Genomic DNA, 22,762 nt, shown 5'->3' on the forward strand with positions numbered 1-22,762 from the left:
ATCAATTAAATCGTCTCAATGAATCGCCGCAAGGCCCGCAGCTGATAGCATGTTAGCGAACATCTTGGCCAGGTCGAGAACCTTGTACCGTACTCTCTCCGATGAGGGTCGCCTCGACCAAAAGTTTGAATACTCGCCACTTTAGGGTTGAATTTAACTAGCGTTGGACAAAACTAGGCCATCTAATCACCACTATCAATGCAATTCGGTGCTGAACAAAAACCAATCAGTCTAATCACCACCTTCCATGTATTACATGACAGCTCTTATTGAGCATCCCATGCGGCATTATTCAAGTTTCCTTCATATTTGTGCATCCAATACAATTAAATTATTTCTAGAATCTACATTTAATTCTAAAATCTGCGCTTGTAACAGGCTTAGCCTTCTAATAAATGAGTTTCAGTCGGATCAAGCACAACAGCTGTGGAGGTCTAATTTTCTACGCCATGCATATAGCCTATTTTGAGATTCATATATTATTTGTCAAACCTATATTTGAAATCTAATTCCAGTTCATTTTTTTATCCCTTTTCTTTTTAATCCAGACTGCTCCATTGCATGCCACCCGCTTACACAATATTTGAAGCAACATAATACATGGAGTTCTCGACTTGGACTTCGTAACATTTATTACATAAAGCAATAAATGGATTATAAAATAACATTTTTTATGAAAATACAATTTTATAAATTTTATTATGCAGAACTATTTATATTGTCAATTCATAAGTAATTATTCGCACAAACAACTTGTAGCAAGTAGTTCTAAAATTACAAGAATAACAGGATCTAAGCAGAGAGAGAGATAAGGGTCCCTGCAGGATTATTTTTTTCTTTCCTTTCGCTGCACAGTAAAAATTGGATGTTCTACGATAGCAAATCACATCTGTGGTCTTGTTTGGACAACAAAAATTCCCCCATCCTTTACCACACCTTCAATATCCTGCGGAGTGCCATACAATTCCTCAACTGCCGCCCCTGCTTTTGCAATGCTGGAGAGTATGGACAGCCGGAAATTGCGATCCACAACCAGCGGATCAGAAGTATAGTCGAGCACCACCTTCTCTTCCTCATCCATCGGCACACTGTATTTGACCAACCTCGAATGATCAGAATAAAACCCCTCTGCACCTCATTGATCATCACTCATCTCTGAGAATCAAACACTTCCTGGTTAAATATTTGGGTCTTCCCAGATAGGAAATTGACTCACCTGTCATAAAGCCCTGCACCGGCATAACCTTCTAAATCTTCACCATTAGAGTCAGATCTGAAGATAATCGACCGTCTTATGAAGAGGCCAATTGGTTTGCTTGGGAAATTCAGTACCTACAAGAAATTGAAATTTGAAATATTTGAACTCATGAAGTATAAACGACGACAAGATATATTTAATGAGAGATTAATCAGCAATAGGAAAAATGATCACAAACTGAAATGCACTCAGCATTGATGAAGTTGGAAAACATAATTCCGGTACACAAACCTTGGGAGAGTTGAGGTCATTTTTCTTGCAGACAAAGCTCAGTGCAAGACCTGGATAGGCTCCTACTAGAGTTTCTCCTAGTCCTTTCACCACCTACATGAAGAAGTTGATTCATGTCGAAATACGAAAGCAGCAGAAGGAAGTGGTTTGTCTTCCTAAAAATATACCTCAGCATATATCTCTGATGAGTCTCCAGATGAGGGATTAGTAGTATGGATGACAAATGCATAGTCTGCACTTATGATTTCTTGAACCAGGACAGCCATGCAGAGAAAGTCATGGTCTAACTTGACCTTGCGGGTGCTGAAGTAAGCTCTCTCATTCCACTTTGAAGCCCACACCTTGATGAAACAGACCAACAAGAAATCCAGTTAGGCGAAAAGCCTAGAGAAAGCTAAAGAGACTAAGTGAAGATGAAAATTGAAGCCACAGATATAACATTCTGTTATGATCAGTTTAAATGATTGGAATTCCTTTTATGTGAAAACTCGAATACAAGGCACAGAATTAAAGGTGCAGGGCCCCTGTAACTTGATTACAATAACAAGCACCCACTGATTCGATTAATTTTGAATTTCCTTGCCATATTGCAAGCTTTTGACTTTTTTGGATTTCTTGACAGTGTTAATGCATACTCTCAATGTTCATCAACTGTAATACAAAGTACTTTACATTTACAGCCTACATATGCCAGCAACTGGACTGGTCCACGATAATTACATGAAGACATGGTACACGCAACAAAGATGGGTTCAGCATCCAGGCTGACATCATATTCAAGTACCTTGTAATGAATAGGACCCTGATGCGTATGAGCGCCAAAGACATTCCACATGGGATTAATAATTAATTTGATAAGTTTATCGTAAACTCATAATCCATTTTGTGCAATATTGAAATAGGGTTTATTACACAATATTCAGATAATTATACTTCCGTATACATAGCTTCTAACCTTTTGAAGTTCAGATATATTTAAATTACAAATGAAACAGCCAAACTTCTTAGATAAATTAAGGGAAAAAAATAAAACAAAAAAGAAGGCATCCCAAGTAAGTACCGGGATGAGGTGGTACACGGGGCATCCTGTTTCGTGCAGAACAGGACATCCTTGTCCATAGAATTCAAAACCTCAGGTAGAAAAATTATAACATCCATGCTTGTTCCCATTTAAGACCATTAAAACATCTTCCATTTATACTAGAGAAATATTCTCACCTTTTTTACTGCCATCCATGCTTGTTCCCACCGATGCACACCTTCATCACCAGGCCATGGCATTCTAGCACCCTGCATTTTCTCCTTAAGCTCTTGTACCTGAAACAGCATGTATCATCTACTAGCGTAACATCAAAAGTAGTTAACTAATGAAGAATAATGATACTAATGGCTGATAACAACAGGGATCAAACTGATTCTCCAAATCTTCATCAACTTGGTAAGAAGTCGGCCAAATTCTCTATGGTTATAGAGAATTAAAATGATTCTTCAGATCTTTATCAGTGTTATAATCAATGGCGCCCTTCAAAAATATTGATACATTAAATTAAACAAAATCAAGCACATACAGAAGGCAATGAAATCCAATTCAAATGTTGCCATGTTAATTGCAGGTGGCTAAGAAGAAGTGATGCAGTCAATCGCAAGCCATGTACTTCATTGTGTTAAATAATTTCAGCCAAAGGACCTAAAGAGCATCTCAAGGACTAAATCCAATGGACCATATCATTTTTCTGAAGTTTATGCCAGACGTTGAAGTGACACTGGATGTAAGATGTAAGTTTCCAAACACCTCTTTATTCCCTTCATTTTTCATGACATGCCGATTAAGTATTTTTTCCCATTCAAATTATTACTTAACTTTAGCCCATCAAGGAAAATTACAGGATAGATTCAATATTCTTATGGTTATTTATATGAATGAGGATCCAGATGCTTTTTGGAGAGATGCATAAATGAAATAGAGTTTCTATAATAAACTTTTTGGAAATACTTGGATATTTTCAGAAGCTTCTTTCAGAATTTCTGGTGCGGTTTAATGCTTTTGAAGAGGAATGTACTTCATAAAAGTGCATCATTCTGCACCTCCATCACTTGCTAAAAAAAAAAATTCTCTTCTATGGGATTAAGTAATTTACCTAGATTTCTCCATAAAAATAAACAATTATTCCCAAATGAACAGCATATGAAATATTTCTGGACTGTAAAACATAAAAGGTAATTATCTGGTAATATGCAGAGACATGTTTTGGGAACTCCCACTGGCGACTGTCAAATTGAGAAAGCTTTTAAATGCATTCGCCCTAAAAGCTGGAGAGACTTACCAATTGAGGTGGAGCTGCAAGTTGCAGAACCACTCTGCGTATTTCATCAAGTGCACCAAATTCTCCTTGTCCTAACCTTTCCTTAAGCATCTGTAGGTTGTCAGCTACAGCCTGTATTTGACAATTTTACACAAAAAGGAAAAAAGAAAAAGCATTATGACAGAAATAGTATTTGGCATGGTATTGTACTTATGAAATTAAAAATCCTCATCCAGTAAGAAACTAAGCTAAAAAAGTGAACACATGTAACTGATAGTTGTTTTGACTTATTAATCTACCTGACTGCTTCGTACACAAATTTACCATAATGGGATTCATGAATGTGAGGACCTAGTCCCACATCCACTATGTACTGGGTAGTAATAGCATGCAAAAAACCGGCCAAACCGCGAATCTGACCCAAACCGATCTCTTCAGTTTAGTTTATATCATTTTTTTTTTAATTCAGCTTGGCATCGGTTTGAGAACAGCTTGAACCGAAAAAATTCGTTCGGTTTCAATTTTAGTTTTCAGAAAACCGATTCAAACCAACCCAACCTGACTCATACGTATATACAAATATATTCAAACCAACCGAACCCAACCTAACCCGACCCATATGTGTGTGTATATATTTCTATTTTTAAAAATTTCTTATGTTTTCACATATATATAAAATAATTTTTTTATGTTTAGACTTAGCCCAACCCATTTAGCCTAGTCGGTTGAACATCAACCCTATATAAAATGGAATATTTATGTTTAGATTTAGACGAGCCCATTTAGCCCAACCCATTAAATATCAACCTGATAAACCAAACCGAACCGAATTTCTTAGGTCGGTTTCAAGCGGTTTTTTGTCACCCGAGAGCTTGAAAGCCATGGAAGGCCTTAATCTTGCCTGGTTGGTAGATGGTTGGTTCAGTTTCGGTTTTTTTTTTTTTAAAAACTAGCTTAAATCGCTTCGGTTTCGAGTTTATCTCCAAATTAACCCAGCCCGACCCGTACATACCCCAACTGAGTAGATGTTGGGTACATACACAAGGATAAGGAACCAAAATAATAACTTCTAGCTAGCCTTTTTGGATGAGATCCTGGATTATTACAAATTGTATCAGAGGGGACCCAATCCGTGGCCATGTGAACTAGGGGACACTAATAGCACGAACCATTTTGGGGCTGACCATGATCTGATCATGGTATTTACAATTGAATTTGATTAGATTTGGTCCCTTAGCCAAGCAAAGTGCCACGGCTTAAATGGAAAGTGTGTCTGGACCCGCACAGGCATGTGTTTAGTTCCACATCGGTTATGTACCGAAAAGTCTTAAGTACTTATACAGGCCAAAAAAACCCATATAACACTTTTGGCGGTGAGATTTTGGGTTGTTACAATGAAACTGAACAAACAAATTAAAAAGTAAGACCCAAGCCATTCTATACACAGGTAGCAACATGCCTAGCAACATGCAATTCGCTAATTAAGACGATGCAATCTTGACTAAAAATGATTATTGAATGCAATTTTCATGAAGTGGAAAATGGATTTCTTAGCACAATCAAAAAGAGATATCAAAAAATGTAGACATATGTTTAAAAGGAGAAATGGAAGGAAAATAATTACTCTATGTTGATGATAGACAAGGCTTATCATTTGCTGTAATCGTTGTTTGTTTGGCTTTGCATTCGTATATGCTCAAAATTTACACTATTCACATAAAGTTCGACTCCTCTGAAAAGATGAATCATTTTCGATGCCTATAATTGGATATGCAACTTGGCTTTGTTTGCTATGATAAACTAATAATCCCATAAAATCTGATAAATGATTATTTAGTATAATCCTATAGTTTTTTTACCATTACATAAATATCATTAACTCCATGTTATATGGTACCAAAATATCTTAGTAAGTATGCTTGTACCTATGTGTTCCTCTTAGAATGTTGAATAGGGTAATCTACATGTGTATGCATGTCCTAGTATCAAGACATTACATGGAACTATTCTCCCACCTATGTCCTAGTATCTGGAAAAGGTCATATTCACATCTATTTTTTCACATTGAAATAAAAAACAATCATAAAAAATGGCTCTTTTAGTCCATTTAATCCCCAAGAGTCATAATATGACCAGCTATAACTTGCTAGAATAAACAATTACCTACTTAATCATAAAATAAGAAAAAATCTGCAACACACCAAACACATCTTCAGGAGCTTTCTTGCTTAGATGTGCATATCCATGATGGAAAGCAGCAATAAGGTGAAAATATAAGATCCACCTGGTTTTTATTATCTGACAGAACCTTCTCAAAGACTCCAAATGGTAGTGCAACTGATGTTGGAATTCCAATCCAAGATGGCACTTTTCCTTTTAAAAACGAGATGTTACGTGATTTAGCGCCAACCTAAGAATACAAATACCATGGTATCAGTTAAACAAACATTAAGGAAAGGTAGCTTACGAAATGTAGGTAAAGCAAGCCAACATTAATTGGGGTCCGTATGTCTGCAGATGCAAGAACATTCCTATTTGGCTAAATAATGTTCTTGGATAACACTAAGCAGTTTAAACATCAACCGATAAGTTGTAAACCATTGAAAAGTATTCATAAGGAATGTTAAACATAAGTTACAATACTAACCATTTCACTGGTAAATTCTTCAGCTGATATGGCATATCTACCAGAAAACTGCTTCCTGACCAAACTTACAAATGGTGGAGACTGATCATCTCCTATGCCAGCTGAACTTGATATCTCAATTTCCTCTATTTCACTATAGTCAAAATTGAAAACAGAAAAGGTTCTTAATGTAGAAGTTCCTACGACTCAAATATGCAAACCTATGATCTAGGAAAATAAGGAAATAAAAGAGCAGATAAAGAAAAATATAACACTCTAATCATTTAATGGGAAGAGAAGGACCAGTTTCTCTGGTAAAGAGAAGAATAGGGTCACATCACAGCAACTTTCAAATGTATTTTAAGTCTGTTTCTGATGGGAAAAAGATCCAACCTATATAAGATATCTGACGAAGTAGGTTTCAGGCGAAACAGCTTCCCTTCATTTCCTTGGAGTTCAGTCAGAATGTTGGAGTCAAAGCATGTAGCAAAGCAAACCTGCATAACACCACATGCAGCCGTAATATTCCATAATGATTGCGGATAAATCCAAAACTTCAGTTCATGAATGGGCATCTAGACAATTACCTTGCTATTTCTTGCTCTCACAGAGACATGAGAAAGAACATCTGGCATGTCAGGTGTCAGCACAGCCACTGCGCCATCTGGTAGTTCCTCCTCCCCCTTGACACTTCTTGCCACTAAAATTGTCGGCCGTCCATAAGATTTGTTCTGAACAGCAAGCAGTTCATTTACGACAGCAACATATCCAGCAACTTCAACAGGGCTTATAACCTGCCAACTGTTCCAGCCAGCCAAGATCAGATTAGATATTTGAATAGAACTTCCAAGCAAAACATGTAGAAGTCATCTAAATTCAAGGTTAGGTAAAACTAGCCCAAATGAAACCTAGGGAACAAACGATGTATTGAAACTTAAATATTGAATATACAAAGATCACTTTAATGACTTCCAAGGTTGTAAGTAAAATAAATGTTGGTAGCAAGGTCCGCCGTACCGGTACCGGTCGGCGTACCGGTGGCCGGCCGGACCGGTACGGTACCGGTCCGGTCCGGTACGTACCGGCTGGTACCGGTCCCGTACCGGCCGGTACACGGTGGTTTCAAAAACCACAGCGCGCGGCGCTGTGGTTCTGAAAAAAAAAAAAAAATCGTACCGGTGCGAACCGGCCGGTTCGCACCGGTACGAGCTCCGAACCGGCCGGTACGGGCTCCGAACCGGCCGGTACGGGCCCGAACCGGCCGGTTCGGATAAAAAACCGGGAAATACCGGTTTTTTATCCGTTCCGGTACCGGTCCACGGCCGGACCGGTACGTACCGGCCCGTACCGGCCGGTACGGACCGGTACGGCATTCCATGGTTGGTAGTGTTTGCCAAACCTTCCCAGATGTGCCACTTTCCGAAGAACAGGATCTAGTCGATTAAGAAGTGCTGATAAAGAGGCAGCTGATCCCCCACGAATAACTTCTTCGGTAAATATGCTTACCTGCAGGACAAATTCTTGTGAGTGAAAGCTTCGAGTTAAATTAGATGTTCTAAGGTAGCATTTATATATAAAATACATACTGCCCATTGATCAATTCCAAGCAATGATCCAAGGTATTCGGCAGAAGGTTGCAGGATTTGATGGCATAGCTCTGCTTTGCTTGACAGGGCAAGCCGGGTTCTATCAAGAAATGATTTTGCATATAATGCCCATTGATCATCTTTTTGCTTGGACATCTCTAGAGCATGATTCCATCCCTGAAAGAATAATACCAAATTAGATTCACTCCTTTGCTGGACAATACCTAATAAACATTTTGGTTACTAGGTATGGTCTAGAATCTGAAAGACCTCAAGATCAAAATGCAATCTGAATATAAAATCAACTAAATAACTGGAAAGCATCATTATTAGTACAAAATTTAAATTATACATTTGTTCGACTCATTTGGACAGGGAGCTATCCATATAGATAGAGAGAACTTAGTCTAATGCAAAATGTGCAATCTAGAATTTTAGTTGCTTGCTAGCTCAAATGGAGGCAATGAGAAATCTTTTGACTTGTACCTAAAATTCATAGTATCAGGCTACCAGGTAAGGTAAGACTGCTCAACTTTCATATCAATATGATACATATTGGTTAATAGAAATCACAAATAAGCTGAGACTGATATAAACATGCATTCCAGTTTGCACAACTCTAGCACGAAAATTCTCCAACTAATTGAAAAACTCTCCAGTTATTCTTGAATTCTTCATCCAAAAATCTGCCCCTGGATCTATACCAATTCAATGAAAAGGTCGTGATTCTATAAATTTCCAATGATTTAATATATAATTTCATATCCCTTTCAAATATTTTCTGAATTATTCTGGCACCTCTGCTAATCTCTGTTTACTCTTTTTCTTTTGTCTAACATTCATAATATCTCTCTTTTACCCTTTATACTTTGACGTTCCTGAACTTCTACGAAATAATGAATTTTCACACTTGGTGAAGAATTCCAAATCCTGAATTTGTTGCTAACTTGCTATGTGCTTGAAAACATCATATCTCTATAGGATGTGGTGCTTCATTTGTGAGAAATGCAACTAGCACTTTCCCAGTCTTCTGTTACCAGAATGTAGAAGGTTGAGTGTTAACCACTTCAACAGTATTCACATCCAGTCAAAAGTAAATACGAAAGTACTAAGCAATGTCAGAGTAGCAACAGATCAATTTAATTTCTAAATGAGAATGAACCATGACAGTGTGTAGTACCTTCAAGCAGTATATGAGATCCTCGTTATCATCTGTTGACAGAGCAAGATTTTCAAGAACTAGGGTAATTAAGTACATGATTTTCTGCCAAAGAAAACCACGGAGATGAGTCCTCACATGCGCGCACACAGACACATACACATATAAAGCAAACATGCAGACACACACATACAAAACACAAAACAAAAAGACAAAACATACTTTAAAATAAAAGAATACACATAACAGACAAAGTGGTTGAAGAACGCAACAGGAAGGCACTAAAGATAATGTTGTGAAAGACCTCTGGTTCAGCATTATTCAGTTCCTCATATGCCCTTTCAATTGCTGTCCTGACTGTAGAGTCAAGGGCGATATCCAAAAAGAGAAGATCCTTCGTACGTTCATGGGAATTGAGCAGCAACTGTTGAAGTTCCACTCGTGCCTCCAGCAAGCCCTGAAAGGTCAGAATTCTAGCAGCTCATATACAACTAAAAACAAAATTACCATTGTGTCTATTTGTTTTGGTAGTTAGGACCAATCTAACATTATTCAGTGGTGGGGTTTCATGGACTGATGGCCAAGAAAATCAAAATAATATAGAACAAAGTTGTCTGTGGATATGCTGTAAATGCAAGAGGAAACACTGCTCAAAGATTTTGACACTGACCTCAAGCAGTGGCTCCGCCATCTTATCTTCAAGGTGGTCTAGTATAAATTTCAGCAGGTCCTGCTCAAACAAATTCAGAATATACATGCATAAACTAGATTTCATAATTAGGGTTTGCTGCCTTAATGTACGTCATATAAGTTTAGAAAAGTTTACACAAAATCCAGATGGCAAACTCTTTATTGGATCTATTTGCACGCCAACCATAAAGCCTTGACCCTGAAGAAAATAAGAAAGGTTCATTCATGTCTCATGAACAAGAACTCACGAACAAGAAATTGTTGGAAAGCCTACAGATGAGGAAAAAATACCTCAGATTTGTACCCAATACAAGTTGCAATAGCGGACTCAAGATCTGCACCTGAGTGAACAGCCTAGAGATAAATCATACAAAATGAAGTTACTATAACATAGTCCATAAAGAATAAATATAAAAGGCATTATCACATTCTGCAATAACAGATGGGACCCGAAGGACATTAACAAGATATTATATTAAAGGGCCAATTGATCTACTAAATTTTTCCACTTGTGCTACTGAATATGAACCAGTACAGGACCATGTTTCAATAACAGAATAAAGATCCCCGCTGAAACCATTATTGACCATTATAACAGTTATAAAAGCCAATATTTGCCCCATATGTTGATTTGGACTAATCTAGTATTGCAATAATGAATGTTCTAATGCCCATTATAATAGCATTATAATGGTAAAAATAACAGAATAATAACGGCATCATGCTTCAGATCACTGTTCACTTAATAAAAAAAATAAGGTGCAAGAAACCATTTTGGAGACAAAATTGTTATGAAATTCTGAGTTTGAAAAAGATACTACTTATTTAGGGAAACAATACAAATGCGAAGTAATGGCTGTTATTCCCATGAGGTCATGATCTATTGGCTGTTATAACATGATAACAGTCAAATAACTGTTATTCCCATTACATCGCAGCCATTAAAATGGGATATGTGAAATAGCAGCAGTAATCTAAAGACCCATAATCATTATCTACTAATATAACGCACACTCAGGTTTCAACTCCACCTGAGCATTTGACTGACCACCATAATATCCTTCATCCCATTCTTTTCCATTTCCTTTTTCACGTGCATAGAACGTGCGAGAACGTTCCATTGTATAACATAGAGGGAACCCCTCCAAAACCATTATAATGACAGTACAATGTTATAGTGGCCCATTATTTTTAACTGTGGTACAGATTTGTAAATTCAGCAAGGATATCAAATGAAATGAATGATTTTGATGCTACATAGGGGTAAACCATCAACCATCTGCATTTACAAAATAAGGATGCATAGATATGACCTAATTATGACATGCAAAACTACAACCTACATAATCAATATTATCTAGCAATGAACTTCACTAAGCATCAATATATTGCCAGTAGGTTTTTTCTACATAATTTAACAAATTTAACAAGTTAAATCATATATGTAGAGAAACTTTCTAAATTATCACTAACACTGCTACTCCAAGAAACTTGATAATCTCTACAAAATGCAAGTGCATAGGTCATGCAGGTAGTATAACCAAAAAAGAAGTCTGTTTTTCTTTTTCATTAAGAGTTCCTCTATTGTAGATAGTTTCTGTTTGCAACTAATATGTAAGTACTAGGATTTAAAACTATCTTAAGCATGAAGCTTAAACACCCAGCTAACCTTCAGAGTCCTCATGTAATTTCCTAGATCACGCAAAAGTCCCTCCTTCTGGTCACTTCTGAAGCTTGGTTCGGAATGAATGGCACGGTCATAGCTTAGTAAACGCTCCCTTGTTATGCCACTTTTACTTAAGGTATCCCAGTAAACTTTAATATCAAAATCACTTTTAATGTAATCAATTAGTGCCTGCAAAGAGAATTTGGTCAGTTTTTTCATAACAAATAAAAAATGTAAAGCCTTCGGCCAGTCTCACATATCAAGTACCTGACAGATTACAACGTCATCTGGGCTTGTATTATTATGTAGCTTCTGATGCCATTCCTCCATCATCCCACCCTTGCAGTTATTATTTCTCTACAATTACCAGCGTTATAGATTGTGAAATCACAACCGAGACATGATTCCAAATCTAATTTGCTACTAATCGACCTAATTAAGATTATAAAAAGAACTCTCCACAAATAAACAGCAATTACCTGGATTACCAAGATCTCATCCCGGATACGTTGCCCAACATCCCCTTCACCTCCACGACCAACGGTGGACATGATCATTCTCAAGATCTCCCTGTACTGGGGGCAGATTTTGTACATATTCTGAAGCAGGTCTGTAAGCCTGTCCTGAGCTTTACTAATCTCACTGTAATTGGAAAACAAAAGGTTTTATCATAAGAAGATATTGCATTTCTTTTGAAGTAACACAACTCACAGCATGGTAGGAAGGACTGAAGAGAATCCAGGAGACCAGAAAGGATCAAAAGGAGGATTGCAGTATTCTCCCCACACACCCAAGATTGTCAAGATAAGGAATTTAGATGGATTCCAGTATTCCAAAATACTGGGGACTAGGGGGTCAACAGGGTTACCTATTCACCTTCTCTACTTGGCGACTCCAATCCATATGGCACATAACAAATGGGTATGATGGTTGTGCATACAAACAGGCCTCAGCATTATCTCTTAGGCAATTCATATAGGTCACTTTGGACCTAGTTATGCTCAATTGTCTTTCATTTAGCTTTTTCTTTTTCCCGATAAACTAATCATAGTACACCAATTCAGAAAAATAAGAAATTATTAGAATTTATACCGTGGTTTCACATTGTAGTTCTTATTCCATATGAGTTGTCTTGTAGCCATAAATCTCATCCAAACAAGAATTCCAGCAAAACCAAGTTGCCCAGCATCTCTGGCTTGCTCCATCAGATCTGCTGCAATATTAAATCTGTGACAAAACAAAATTGGTCTATTATTTCCAGAAACATGAGCAGCACTCATTAACAAATCCTTCTGCTATATGATTATATGAGTGTGACGAAAAAGAAACATGCTTGGAAATAAATATGAGGAATTCAGCCTTTGGAAATGCTATCCCTCAAAATGGGAGGGGCAAAGTGGAGTCTGAGAATGAATACATCTACCTAAGAAATACTCTACAATTCGTCATAGGAAACAAGAGTTTTTGAAGAAAAAATGTATATGATTGAACAAATTTAATCATAAGTATCTTTTAGAACAAAGAAATCAACATGCAGAATAAAAACCCAACCAAAATATATAGAACAAATTACCTGGGAAATAGTCATAGTTTTTGCCATGGTTCAATTACCAAAACTCAGAAATGACTTAATTTTCACCAACTATGGAAAACCACCAAACATACAGGTAATGGTAACGTAAAATGTATAATATCATGGGCATTCCAGATAGGCATGAAAACACTATTGTTGTGGGCTAGAAAATGGACACATGAAAAAAGACCAAAATTTTTACCAAATAACCATGATGAAGTGAAAAATTATCAGTCTAAACCCACTAAAACTAATTATGAAACCATTTTATGAAATACGCCTACATCAGAAGAGAACTTCACTGCATGAAAGTGTTGGTACATGTACGCTATGGAATTTCATCGATGCAATATGCTAAAATTAAATTGTTGACCAGAAAATTTTAACATAGAAACTCTTATTTTGAATATTACTAAGAAAATTAAGGACTTATAAATGCAGAAAAGGAGACAACAAAAGGCCTGCATCATCTGTGCTCAGTCTGCCGTAACAGCTATACCTGTTGCTATGCATATGTTAGTTTATCTTTTATTATTTATGTGTATAATATGTAGTTCTAACATGAACATTCTATACATAAAAAACTAAGAAAAAAACTTGCAACATCATTTATTAGAAAAAAGAAATCATCTCTTCTTAGAACTCTTATATAGCAAAGAAATAACTCAATGCATAGGGACACAAAGAAATGAAATTGAAAATAAGAACTAGTGAAAGATGCTAGACCTATGCATAAGAGATCTCTGGGCATCGCTTTCCAATTCTGCAATCTTGTCCAGCAAGGACTTTGCAGTACCTCTTCCATCTCTAGCATCCTTCCATTTAAAAAGAAAAGAAAAGAAAAGAAAATTTTAAATCTACAAATACTCTATGTCGTCAATCACATAAAAGCTATTTTAATGAACCTTAAAAAAAATAGACAAGGAAATACAAAAAGGAGCAACCTTCCAACTCTCGATAGTCTCACTACCAAAATCAATGTAAAAGTCAGAATCATTATCCTTCATCCATTTTCCATCAGAAAGAAGGACAAAGGGCATTCCATTGTAATCCCCTCCATCAATCTCTATTTCAATAGCCTGTACTCGAAATATCAAAATTAAATGTGAAAATCATTTCAGTTGAACAATTATTATTGCAACATATCAAGCTTAGATACAAATAGTATTTTGTGAGAAATGAGCTTTTCTGCCATGCAACTCAACAGCACAAATAATGGTTAAAACCGCTTAAAGTTGGAATGTCCTAGGTTTTGAGAAAGAAAACTATACCTGGTAAAACAGATCTGCCGAGAAAGCCTCACCAAATGGGGTCTGACATGACTTGTCTAGCAATACTGAACCTGGAGGCAACATGCTTGAGGGGGGCGCCTGCATGGTTAAACAATCACCATAAAAATGAAACAGGTAACTGATAAACATAATAGTGCCATCAAATGAAAGTTAAACAGGGTTCCAAAAGGAAAATGGAAGATCTTAAAGCATCACCATCCACTCTCCAGCCTTCTTTGATAATCCCCAGTGAAGAATAAGCGGCCCTTTCCAATCTGTAGCCAAATAAACCTTTGTCTTACCAACAGCATTGGTCACAAGTACCTTCACACCAAGAAAGCAGGCTCATAGCTTTAAAGAGAATCATTTACAAAAAGGAATAATTAAAAAAATAGAATCAAGTTACTGTTAACAAAGGTTATCTTACCAGAAGCCCCTTATCATCCAGCTTAAAATGTTTCTTGTTCAGAATGAGACCACCATCCTGCTCCTCTATAGGCTTTAAGCAGGGTTCTAGCACTTTTGAAGCTTTTGGTAAGTCAGAGATCTTCTGTTCTACAATTTCGGGAGCATGTTTATTAAGCAGCTGCATTATGTCCCTTTTTTTGCGCTGAATTCTTTCTACAGTGAAATACTTTTTAGTCTTCAGTTGCTTGGAGACTTTAGTCTGTATATCTCCCTTCATGATCTTTTTCCGTAGCTCGGCAAGAGGTGTTCCTTTATCTAACTCAAGTTGCAGTTCTTTTCTTGCTTCCTCAAATTCCCTCTATTTGACATAAAACCAAATCCAGATTCAGAAAACCAGAGAAGAAGAAGAAGAAGAAGAAATATAAGTTGATGATGACAAATTTGATTCATGTAATTTCCATAACAATGAATGAGCGGCGCATAAGTTTTAAGAGATTGTCAAGCTGTAGGTGGTATAGAGCATCACAAGTTGCATCTCTGGCGGATAGTTTGGTTTCCCGGCTTTCTCCCACCGTATGTATGCTTGTACTTGGACAAGATCTTTGGGAATTTCACCCTCAGTAGAAGGAGACCTCTTCGTCCTATCCTCCTCAGCATCAGGAGTTTTTGTCAATTTTGCCCGGAGTTCCTTTATGGAAGTACCTCTACTAATTTCCTCTAGTAACTCAGCTCTGGCTGCTTCATACTCCTCCTGAAAGATGTTACAGACTCTACCTACTAAGTTGTTCTACATCACAATGATACAGAAATGTGGTTGGAATTGTTAAAGTATAAAATAAGTGACATTAACTTGTAAGAATCCTATGTCACTGTTAAACATGAACAATGTATGCAGTGAAATGTATCTGCCAGAATAAAGTCAAAAAACTTTTCTGCATTACTAGTGTAAACTACCTGAAAGAGAATAGATATAAACGTTGTTGAGATGAGCATTTATCATGAAGAAATTAAAAATAAAAAAAAAGTTAGCAACCATTATATCTACTTTCGCATATAAGGTGATGACAATGTTGAGATGAATAGACAAAAAACTAAGGGCCTGTTGGATATTGTTGTTGTTTTTGTATCTTTGTTCCCTGCAGCTAAGTGAAATAGTGAATGGAGATTGATGTTGGAGATAGCATTTGCATGGAGCTTTTGACGGTCCTTGTTATATCTCACTTTTTTTGCTGAAGCATTGAATTTTTGCAGCCAAAAGGTCTAAATGTTTTATAACCAATTTAAAAAGCAAAAGAATTTCATCAGACATACCGGTTCAGTCTAGTTCAGTTTTCTTCTTGGATTTTTGAAAACAAGAACAAGAAACAAACGCAACACCGAATGGGCCTTAAGAAATCAAGGTAATGCAAAAAGCTAAGAATCGCCATAGAAGCTTGCGAGCAGAATAAGCAATAAGGTTACAATCATGATATGCCATATTGGCCCGAACTGGACAGTACGTAACGTATCGTACCGTACCATACCGGTTCGGTATCGGTACCCGATATAGGTGGCTTACCGAACCAGTACGGGTAGCGTACTAAGTGTACACTCGGTACGCCAAAAAAATTCCATATCGTATTGTACCGATATTATGCTAGTGTGGCACCGATATGGAGTCCAGTACCGAGACGGCGAACCTTGATTATGATAAATGGTTTGCTCAGCTATAATGAAAGTTAAGCATAACAAGCAGTGTATCTAGCATTCATATCATAAAGAAGAATAGGAGAAAAAGAATTATAAGAATCTAGATGAAAGAGCTCAGATAATATTGAATTAAGTTGATGATGATATAGATGCAAGAGTTTTTCTTTTTAGGGTAACAATATATATGCAAGATAATACACAATAGATAGATAAAAACAAAAAGGGAGACCAAAGAGAGAAGCTAATTGTGACTCTACTTTCTGCATAAAATTATGCATAATAGATATACAATTAGAATAAAAGTCAAGCAGCATACAGAATGTTTCAACATGACATTCTGCATTGTGGAAGAAGGTCTGCTTTATAACAATCAGTGGGTATGTTTTGCACTCGAGAGTTCCTATTTGACTGACCAATAAATTACCTACAACAGATGACTAAAGTCATTTTGTTGCTGCATGGGATATAACCTATATCACTGGGTTATAACAAATATCTATATTTAGTATGGTGACAATGACATGCCTAATATTGTCATTGACCTCAAGATACAAGTTGGACACTAAAAAGGGTCCAATAAAACATGTCAAGTATAGCAGAAATGAGAATGTTAAGGTAGACGTGTTGTAAAGCTAAGAATTAGAGTGAGAAATGAGTATATTATAGAAGCTATAGAAGTTGCAGAAATTAAGGGCAAAGTGTTGGAGAGTTCATCAAGATGGTATGAGCATCCACAGGAAGATTTGATTGGACTCTTTAAGGAAGGGCATGTTAATTTGTGCTGAAGGATGTGGAGGGAAAGACCTAAGATTACATGGGTGGATATAGTGTCAGAATGGATGCTGAGAAGCTTAAAGTAACTCTAGAGGTAGCCCTAAATAGGAATAATTGGCAAATATGGATCTGCAAAAAGCCATCATGAAATAGTGGGAAGAAATCTGGATATTTCTAATATCGAGAGAAACTCCAAAAGAACGATGAAATGAAATAGACAGATTCAATCTTGAAGAGATGATCAATATATCAAATACCCAAACTCAATCAGGAAGATCTGATATACAGTCATGATAAAATTATTTCCTGTGATTAACTGTATGGTATTACAAACTACATGAAATGATGCACAAACAAAGAAAATACTGACTTACCTTCTCCTGATCAGGTGTATATGTTTGTTTACCCTTTCTTTCCCACCTCAGAAATGCTTGAATCTGCACAAGTTCCTCAGGCAGGTCAACATTTGGATTCCCAGAGACTGAAGCATTTTGCTTTCCATGGCCCTTTCCAAAGAGTTGAACCTGGAAGTTTTGACCATTGTTTTTAAACCTGCCAGGGAGAAAGGAATTAAGTAATCTCAGGACGTGCTGCCAATCAACAGATTGAAAGTTCACAAACTGAATACAACTTACCATCTGTTTTGTTCCCCATCAAAAACAAGAAACTCAAGTGATTGTATATCGGGATCATCAATCTCTATAGTCAGTGAGGAGTCAGAACCAGACTACAGGAAAGGTGGAGGAATAGAATTAATTCTAATTATAAAAAGAAAAAAGAAATGTTGGAACTTGCACCATAAGGGTGTCCAGTTTTCGTAGGCCAGCCTTCTTAAAGTGAACGGGATACATTTTATTGTTGGTACATCAAAGTTTTGTCATGTTTCCAGTGACTTACTTTTACGAAAGGTGTCCGAAGAGCACGGTTTTTATATACTTTTGTTCCATCGGGACGGCTAGAAGGAAGAAACCAATCCCTGAAAACATATACAAGAACAGAAAGAAGAAATTATAAATGGCACAAACTGGTGGCACACAAAAAAACAGAGAACTCCCAGCATAGCATCGAGATTTACTTTCTTCCCTGACGAATTACACCCCAGTGAAGAACCAAGGAGCCACTGCTGTTGGTAACTCGAATTTCAATCTGAACAAGAGAACCTCGACTAGGGCTGCGAACAGCAATCTGTTCAGTAGCAGAGACAAGGGATAGGATTAGGAAATCCATTTCTTTGCATTGAATCTAAGAATTTTATAGGTGATAAGTACCTGTAGTTCAGAATCCGAGTCCAGGTTGAATTTGCCAGAGAGCTGCCCCATCAAGGAAATTGTCAGAAAACAGACATGTCAAACCAATTTTGGATCCCTAATGTACTGGTGCACACAAATTTGCCAATCGATCACTAATTAGCTCTTGCTAATAAATTTTGTTTCGACGCGGTGCTGTGCTTATAATACTGATTAAGCTAAATAGCTGGGATAGTATATTACGGTCAGTGATGGGTGAAGAAGAAAGATGCAAGGTAAGGCTATGTCAGTAAAGATAATAGTTGTGGGACCATTTTACTGCCAAGAAGAGAAATGCATAAGTTGCATATCTATCCCAAGCCTAACACTCAGCCTGATCGGTGCATAATTTCTTGGCCGCATCTCAAGTGCAGCATATGATTAATGCGGAGAAGTTCCTACGGGAATAGTTTCAAGAGAATCTGATGCGACAGGTCTACTGTTGGCAATTATCTTCTGTTCCCTGAACAACCAAAGAAATTGTTTTGGTATTTCAACATTATCTTGCGAAACTCGATGATTCATGGAGCAGGTAAATTCCAATCATGGTAAAATATTCTATTAGAAAAGTGAAATAGGTTAAAAGTTTGTATATTTCATGAAAGTGGTGGATCTGGCCGGTTGGAACTTCATCCGAAAATCGACTGCGCCCTCAATCTATTGCAGTACGAACGTAATGATCACTAGCGGTGGCCAAGATAAGGAGACATCAGAAAATTTGCAGACAGAGCATGCCCAGGAAAATGGGAGAAATTATGCGCCATTAGTTTGTCATGGCCCAAGAGAGGACACTCAAGCAAATAGATCGTGACATAAGGTTCAGCAATCGGCGTGCGCGCTTGTAGATCATGGACTCGTTACAATAAGAAGGGGAAAAAGAGATCACCTCCTCCGAAGCAGGATCCGCAGCCAAGACGGCACGAGTAAGCGCGGAGACCGCCCTGCGCGTTTGCTCGGATAATTTTGTCCGCGCCGTTCTCAAATTGTTCCCGAGAAATCTGGTAGCAAGCAGCGGCTTCTGGTTCCGGTGAGACCCCGATGGGACTCCGCATAGAAAACTTCCAGAAAGCCCCGGATGAGCTCTACCCCGATTCTCTATGGCACAAGGCCGACGAAGAGCCTCCTTGGGTAAGCTGTGTCCCAGAGCGTCGCTCATGTTGCCTTCAACCACCGGCAAAAGAATGCCAATACCTGATCAGCAGCAGCCAGTAGAAACTTGTTCGTATCAAAAAGAATTTCTAAGCTAATTGGATCGATTCGATTACCGCTGCTTCGATCGACGGAAGAATTCGGGCAACAAATAAATAAGTAAGTAAATAAGTAAAGCGGATCGGAGAAATCTTTCTCACTCTCGCCTCCTCTTGCCGTCCGTCTGCGGGAGCGAGAAAGAGAGAGAGAGCGTGTGCGCGCGCGGCAGAGCGAGCGAAAGCCGTGATCCCACGAATTAGAAGACGCGCCGTCCATCTCGATTGTCACCTCGTGAGGCCACGTGGCGCGTTGCGGTTGGGGGAGCTGAAACGGCTCTCCGGAGCTGTGCCGGTAGTTCGCAAGACGCGGCACCTTCGGGAGTGGAGAGTGCTGTGTGTGCTGATCCGGGCAATGCGGGGATTCTCAGGTACCAAGGACGCGTGTGGGGTTCGTGGAGTTTCACGCGTGTGGGAGACTTCGAGAATCGAGGCTCGTCACGTGCTTTGGCGTGGGAAGGAAGGGCGGCCACGGAAGGCAAGGGCCCCTGGGAGAACTTATCTGCATTACCCTCGTCGCGACTCAGGAGATGGAAGCTTCCCTTTCTTTCAATGGACTTTCCTAAAATAAATATATAAAAAAAAGAAAATTCAAAAGATTCGGCCGCAGATAAAATGCGAATCGGGAAGCTCATTTATCTTTTGCTTCTCCATGCACTGACATCGTGTCTAGACGTACGGCATTAGCATGCTCTTGCTTCGTAATAACGGAGCAAGCGTTCAGAAATTAATACATCTCGTTCTTTTTGCGGTGGGGAGATCTCGCTTGGTCCGGGCTTTCTTTCTTTCTTCTTTTTTTTCAACGTATCATGTTGAGCCAATCAAAATTATCCAGGCCGTTACTCCACATCAGATGTGGCTAAAAGCAGCATTTACCTTGGTAAGCGACGACCCTGCGAAAGCCCCACCGGAAAGAAACAAAGGTGATAAATGATATTATAAATGGAGCTTTGGTTGCTGAGTTGGCTAGAAAAATAAATTGAGGGAGAGAGAAGGAGCTAGACGCTACTCCACCATACAAGCGATCCCAATTATCTCTTTTGCACGGGAAACCGATAGCTTTATTTAACTTTTTCTTTGTCGATTCGCGGGAGTGGGGAAATCTGAAAAAGGAAAAGGAAATAAAACAAAGGGGTTGTGGGGGGAGGGGTCTATTGGATATGATCTTGTGGCTATCGAAATTCAGGGTGGGTCCCAAATGAGAGGGAGGCCTCTCATGCGTCCCGGTCAAAAAAGTGGTCTCCCACCCGACCGACCTTATCACCGATTTTCTACAGCGAGTAGCGTACTCTTAATTCCATATCGTCCTCGATGATTTTTTTTTTTTTTTAACGGATGCGGTGAACCTCCATATCCTGACGGGCTGTCCAGTAAGCTGTTTGTCGTGGTGATAGCCCGGCAATTTAGACATCCGTCCACGTTGAGCCTCGTGTGGCCCGGGATTCATAGTGATGCACGTCGCATGCCAAACCGCGTGATTTTTTTGGCACCTAAACGTATAAAAATCTCCTAAAACTTCTTTGTCTGCTTATCGTTACGATGGAATGGACATGTCTCCCCATAGTTATTATTCCTAACTTTGGCTAGAAAGGTCTACACTGTGTGGCAGGTAGCTGATGACATTTCTGTTAATGGCTTTGGCTGTATCTTCCAAACTTGTTGCATGGCTTTCACATGGAAACTCTGAACCATGTCATGTCCCTCTTGGTCCTTAGATCTAGCTTTTAGATATCTATTAAAAATTTAATTATTTGGCGTCAGAAATTTCTTTGATGATTTTCATGAAATGATCGATGATGCTTTCATCATTATTCTCGTTAAGGGTGGGATGGTATTTTAAAATATCCTGTTCAAACACTTTTAAAAATGATCTCTGCATGCTTCCTTTCTCTGTCAAAAAAAAAAAAAAATGAAAAGCAAAAAAGATACGAAACATTGCAGGGAAAAGCACCCTAATGGATTCTTTACAGCACATTTGAGCTAGAAAAAAAAAGGGATAAGATAGAAACTAAAATTAGAAACGCGTTTGCGAAACTACTCTGGAATCATATCCATTCTTTAATTAGTCCTTCATCTTGATTCAACATCAAACACTTGCACCTGCTATATTAGTTGCATCTATTTCATGTGCCACACGATATGCCTTCCGGCACTGCATTTTAATTAACGTGATTACAGCCATTGATTTGGATGTTCACTTTTTTTAAATTTTCAAATGTTTGACTGAAACCATTGACTGAAATCTTGCGAAACCATTAACGTGCAGCTTCACGTGCTGGATCCTGGATGGCAACATTTCAACACTCAAGGGATCAGCCCGACAAGTGAGGCTTTTCGCCGGTTCGCATGGCGACGGTGCTCCTAGGTTCTTGGCGAAGAAAGCTTGTGGTATGGCGATCATAGATGCGAATGGCATGAGTCCCAGATTCAAGCACGGATCGTTGAATAGGATTGGTGTGAAGATTCATGCAAAGATGTGTTTAATTCTACATCAATAATATATTGGATAGATCTTGGATATTTATATAAACCAAATAATTCAAATAATACTTTGTGCCTAATTTTTTTTGGCTGAAATCCTGTATTGTTACAAAATGACATCGGAGCAAATCCAGCCCATAGCTCACATGGACTAGTAGACACTGCAGTGCACGCCCATTTTGGCTAACCACAAGCTAATTATGATGTTTGCAATTGGATTTATAGTACTTATGATTTTGGACTCTTCACCTAGTAAGGACGCTAGAGCTTAAACGAGAGAATATACGAAGACCGTCCAAGCATGCATTTAGTCCCATATTAGCTATCACTGGATATATATATTTTTGATGCTTATACAGACTAAGTAAACCAAATAATATCGATCTTACGATTAGTTTTTTTTTGTGGAGATCCTTGGCTGTTACAAAATAAATAACTAAGTCAGTTTAATAACTACACAAATTCGTGCACCAATTTGAATCAATCTTCAATATTTTAATAAAAATATGAAATTTTA

At 38.1% G+C, this 22,762-nt stretch overlaps 1 protein-coding gene across 11 annotated transcripts; it reads right to left on the bottom strand.

Moving 5' to 3' along the window:
• Positions 1-667: 667 nt before the first annotated feature.
• On the bottom strand, positions 668-20,235 carry SEX1 (Pyruvate phosphate dikinase, PEP/pyruvate binding domain-containing protein). 11 transcript variants are annotated; one of them, XR_015973500.2, is made up of 34 exons: positions 19,870-20,016; positions 19,407-19,711; positions 18,503-18,544; positions 18,310-18,419; positions 18,132-18,210; positions 17,870-17,961; positions 17,609-17,786; positions 15,298-15,522; positions 14,791-15,129; positions 14,580-14,687; positions 14,364-14,462; positions 14,037-14,171; positions 13,819-13,907; positions 12,612-12,746; positions 11,999-12,161; positions 11,787-11,876; positions 11,523-11,708; positions 10,145-10,207; positions 9,990-10,052; positions 9,834-9,893; positions 9,468-9,620; positions 9,185-9,268; positions 8,005-8,181; positions 7,818-7,924; positions 7,006-7,219; positions 6,812-6,915; positions 6,440-6,572; positions 6,077-6,202; positions 3,814-3,924; positions 2,708-3,011; positions 1,657-1,830; positions 1,490-1,582; positions 1,217-1,332; positions 668-1,088 (listed from the first exon to the last, which is right to left on the bottom strand). XR_015973500.2 is itself a non-coding variant. In XM_088711399.2 (34 exons), exons 1-34 carry the CDS (start codon positions 19,982-19,984, stop codon positions 884-886), a joined length of 4,572 nt encoding a protein of 1,523 aa, XP_088567525.2. In that variant the 5' UTR covers positions 19,985-20,235; the 3' UTR covers positions 668-883. The 11 variants fall into 11 exon arrangements, 7 of the variants coding, with proteins under 7 accessions (XP_088567525.2, XP_008795998.4, XP_008795996.4 ...); XR_015973497.2 differs by having other exon boundaries at positions 15,298-15,558; positions 19,786-19,959; XR_015973499.2 differs by having other exon boundaries at positions 19,407-19,681; positions 19,786-19,958.
• Between the last annotated feature and the right edge of the window lie 2,527 nt (positions 20,236-22,762).

The sequence above is a fragment of the Phoenix dactylifera genome, chromosome 15 (genome assembly GCF_051530095.1).
Source record: "Phoenix dactylifera cultivar Ajwa chromosome 15, Ajwa_hap1_PhDact_Kaust_v1.1, whole genome shotgun sequence".
Classification (NCBI taxonomy): domain Eukaryota; kingdom Viridiplantae; phylum Streptophyta; class Magnoliopsida; order Arecales; family Arecaceae; genus Phoenix; species Phoenix dactylifera.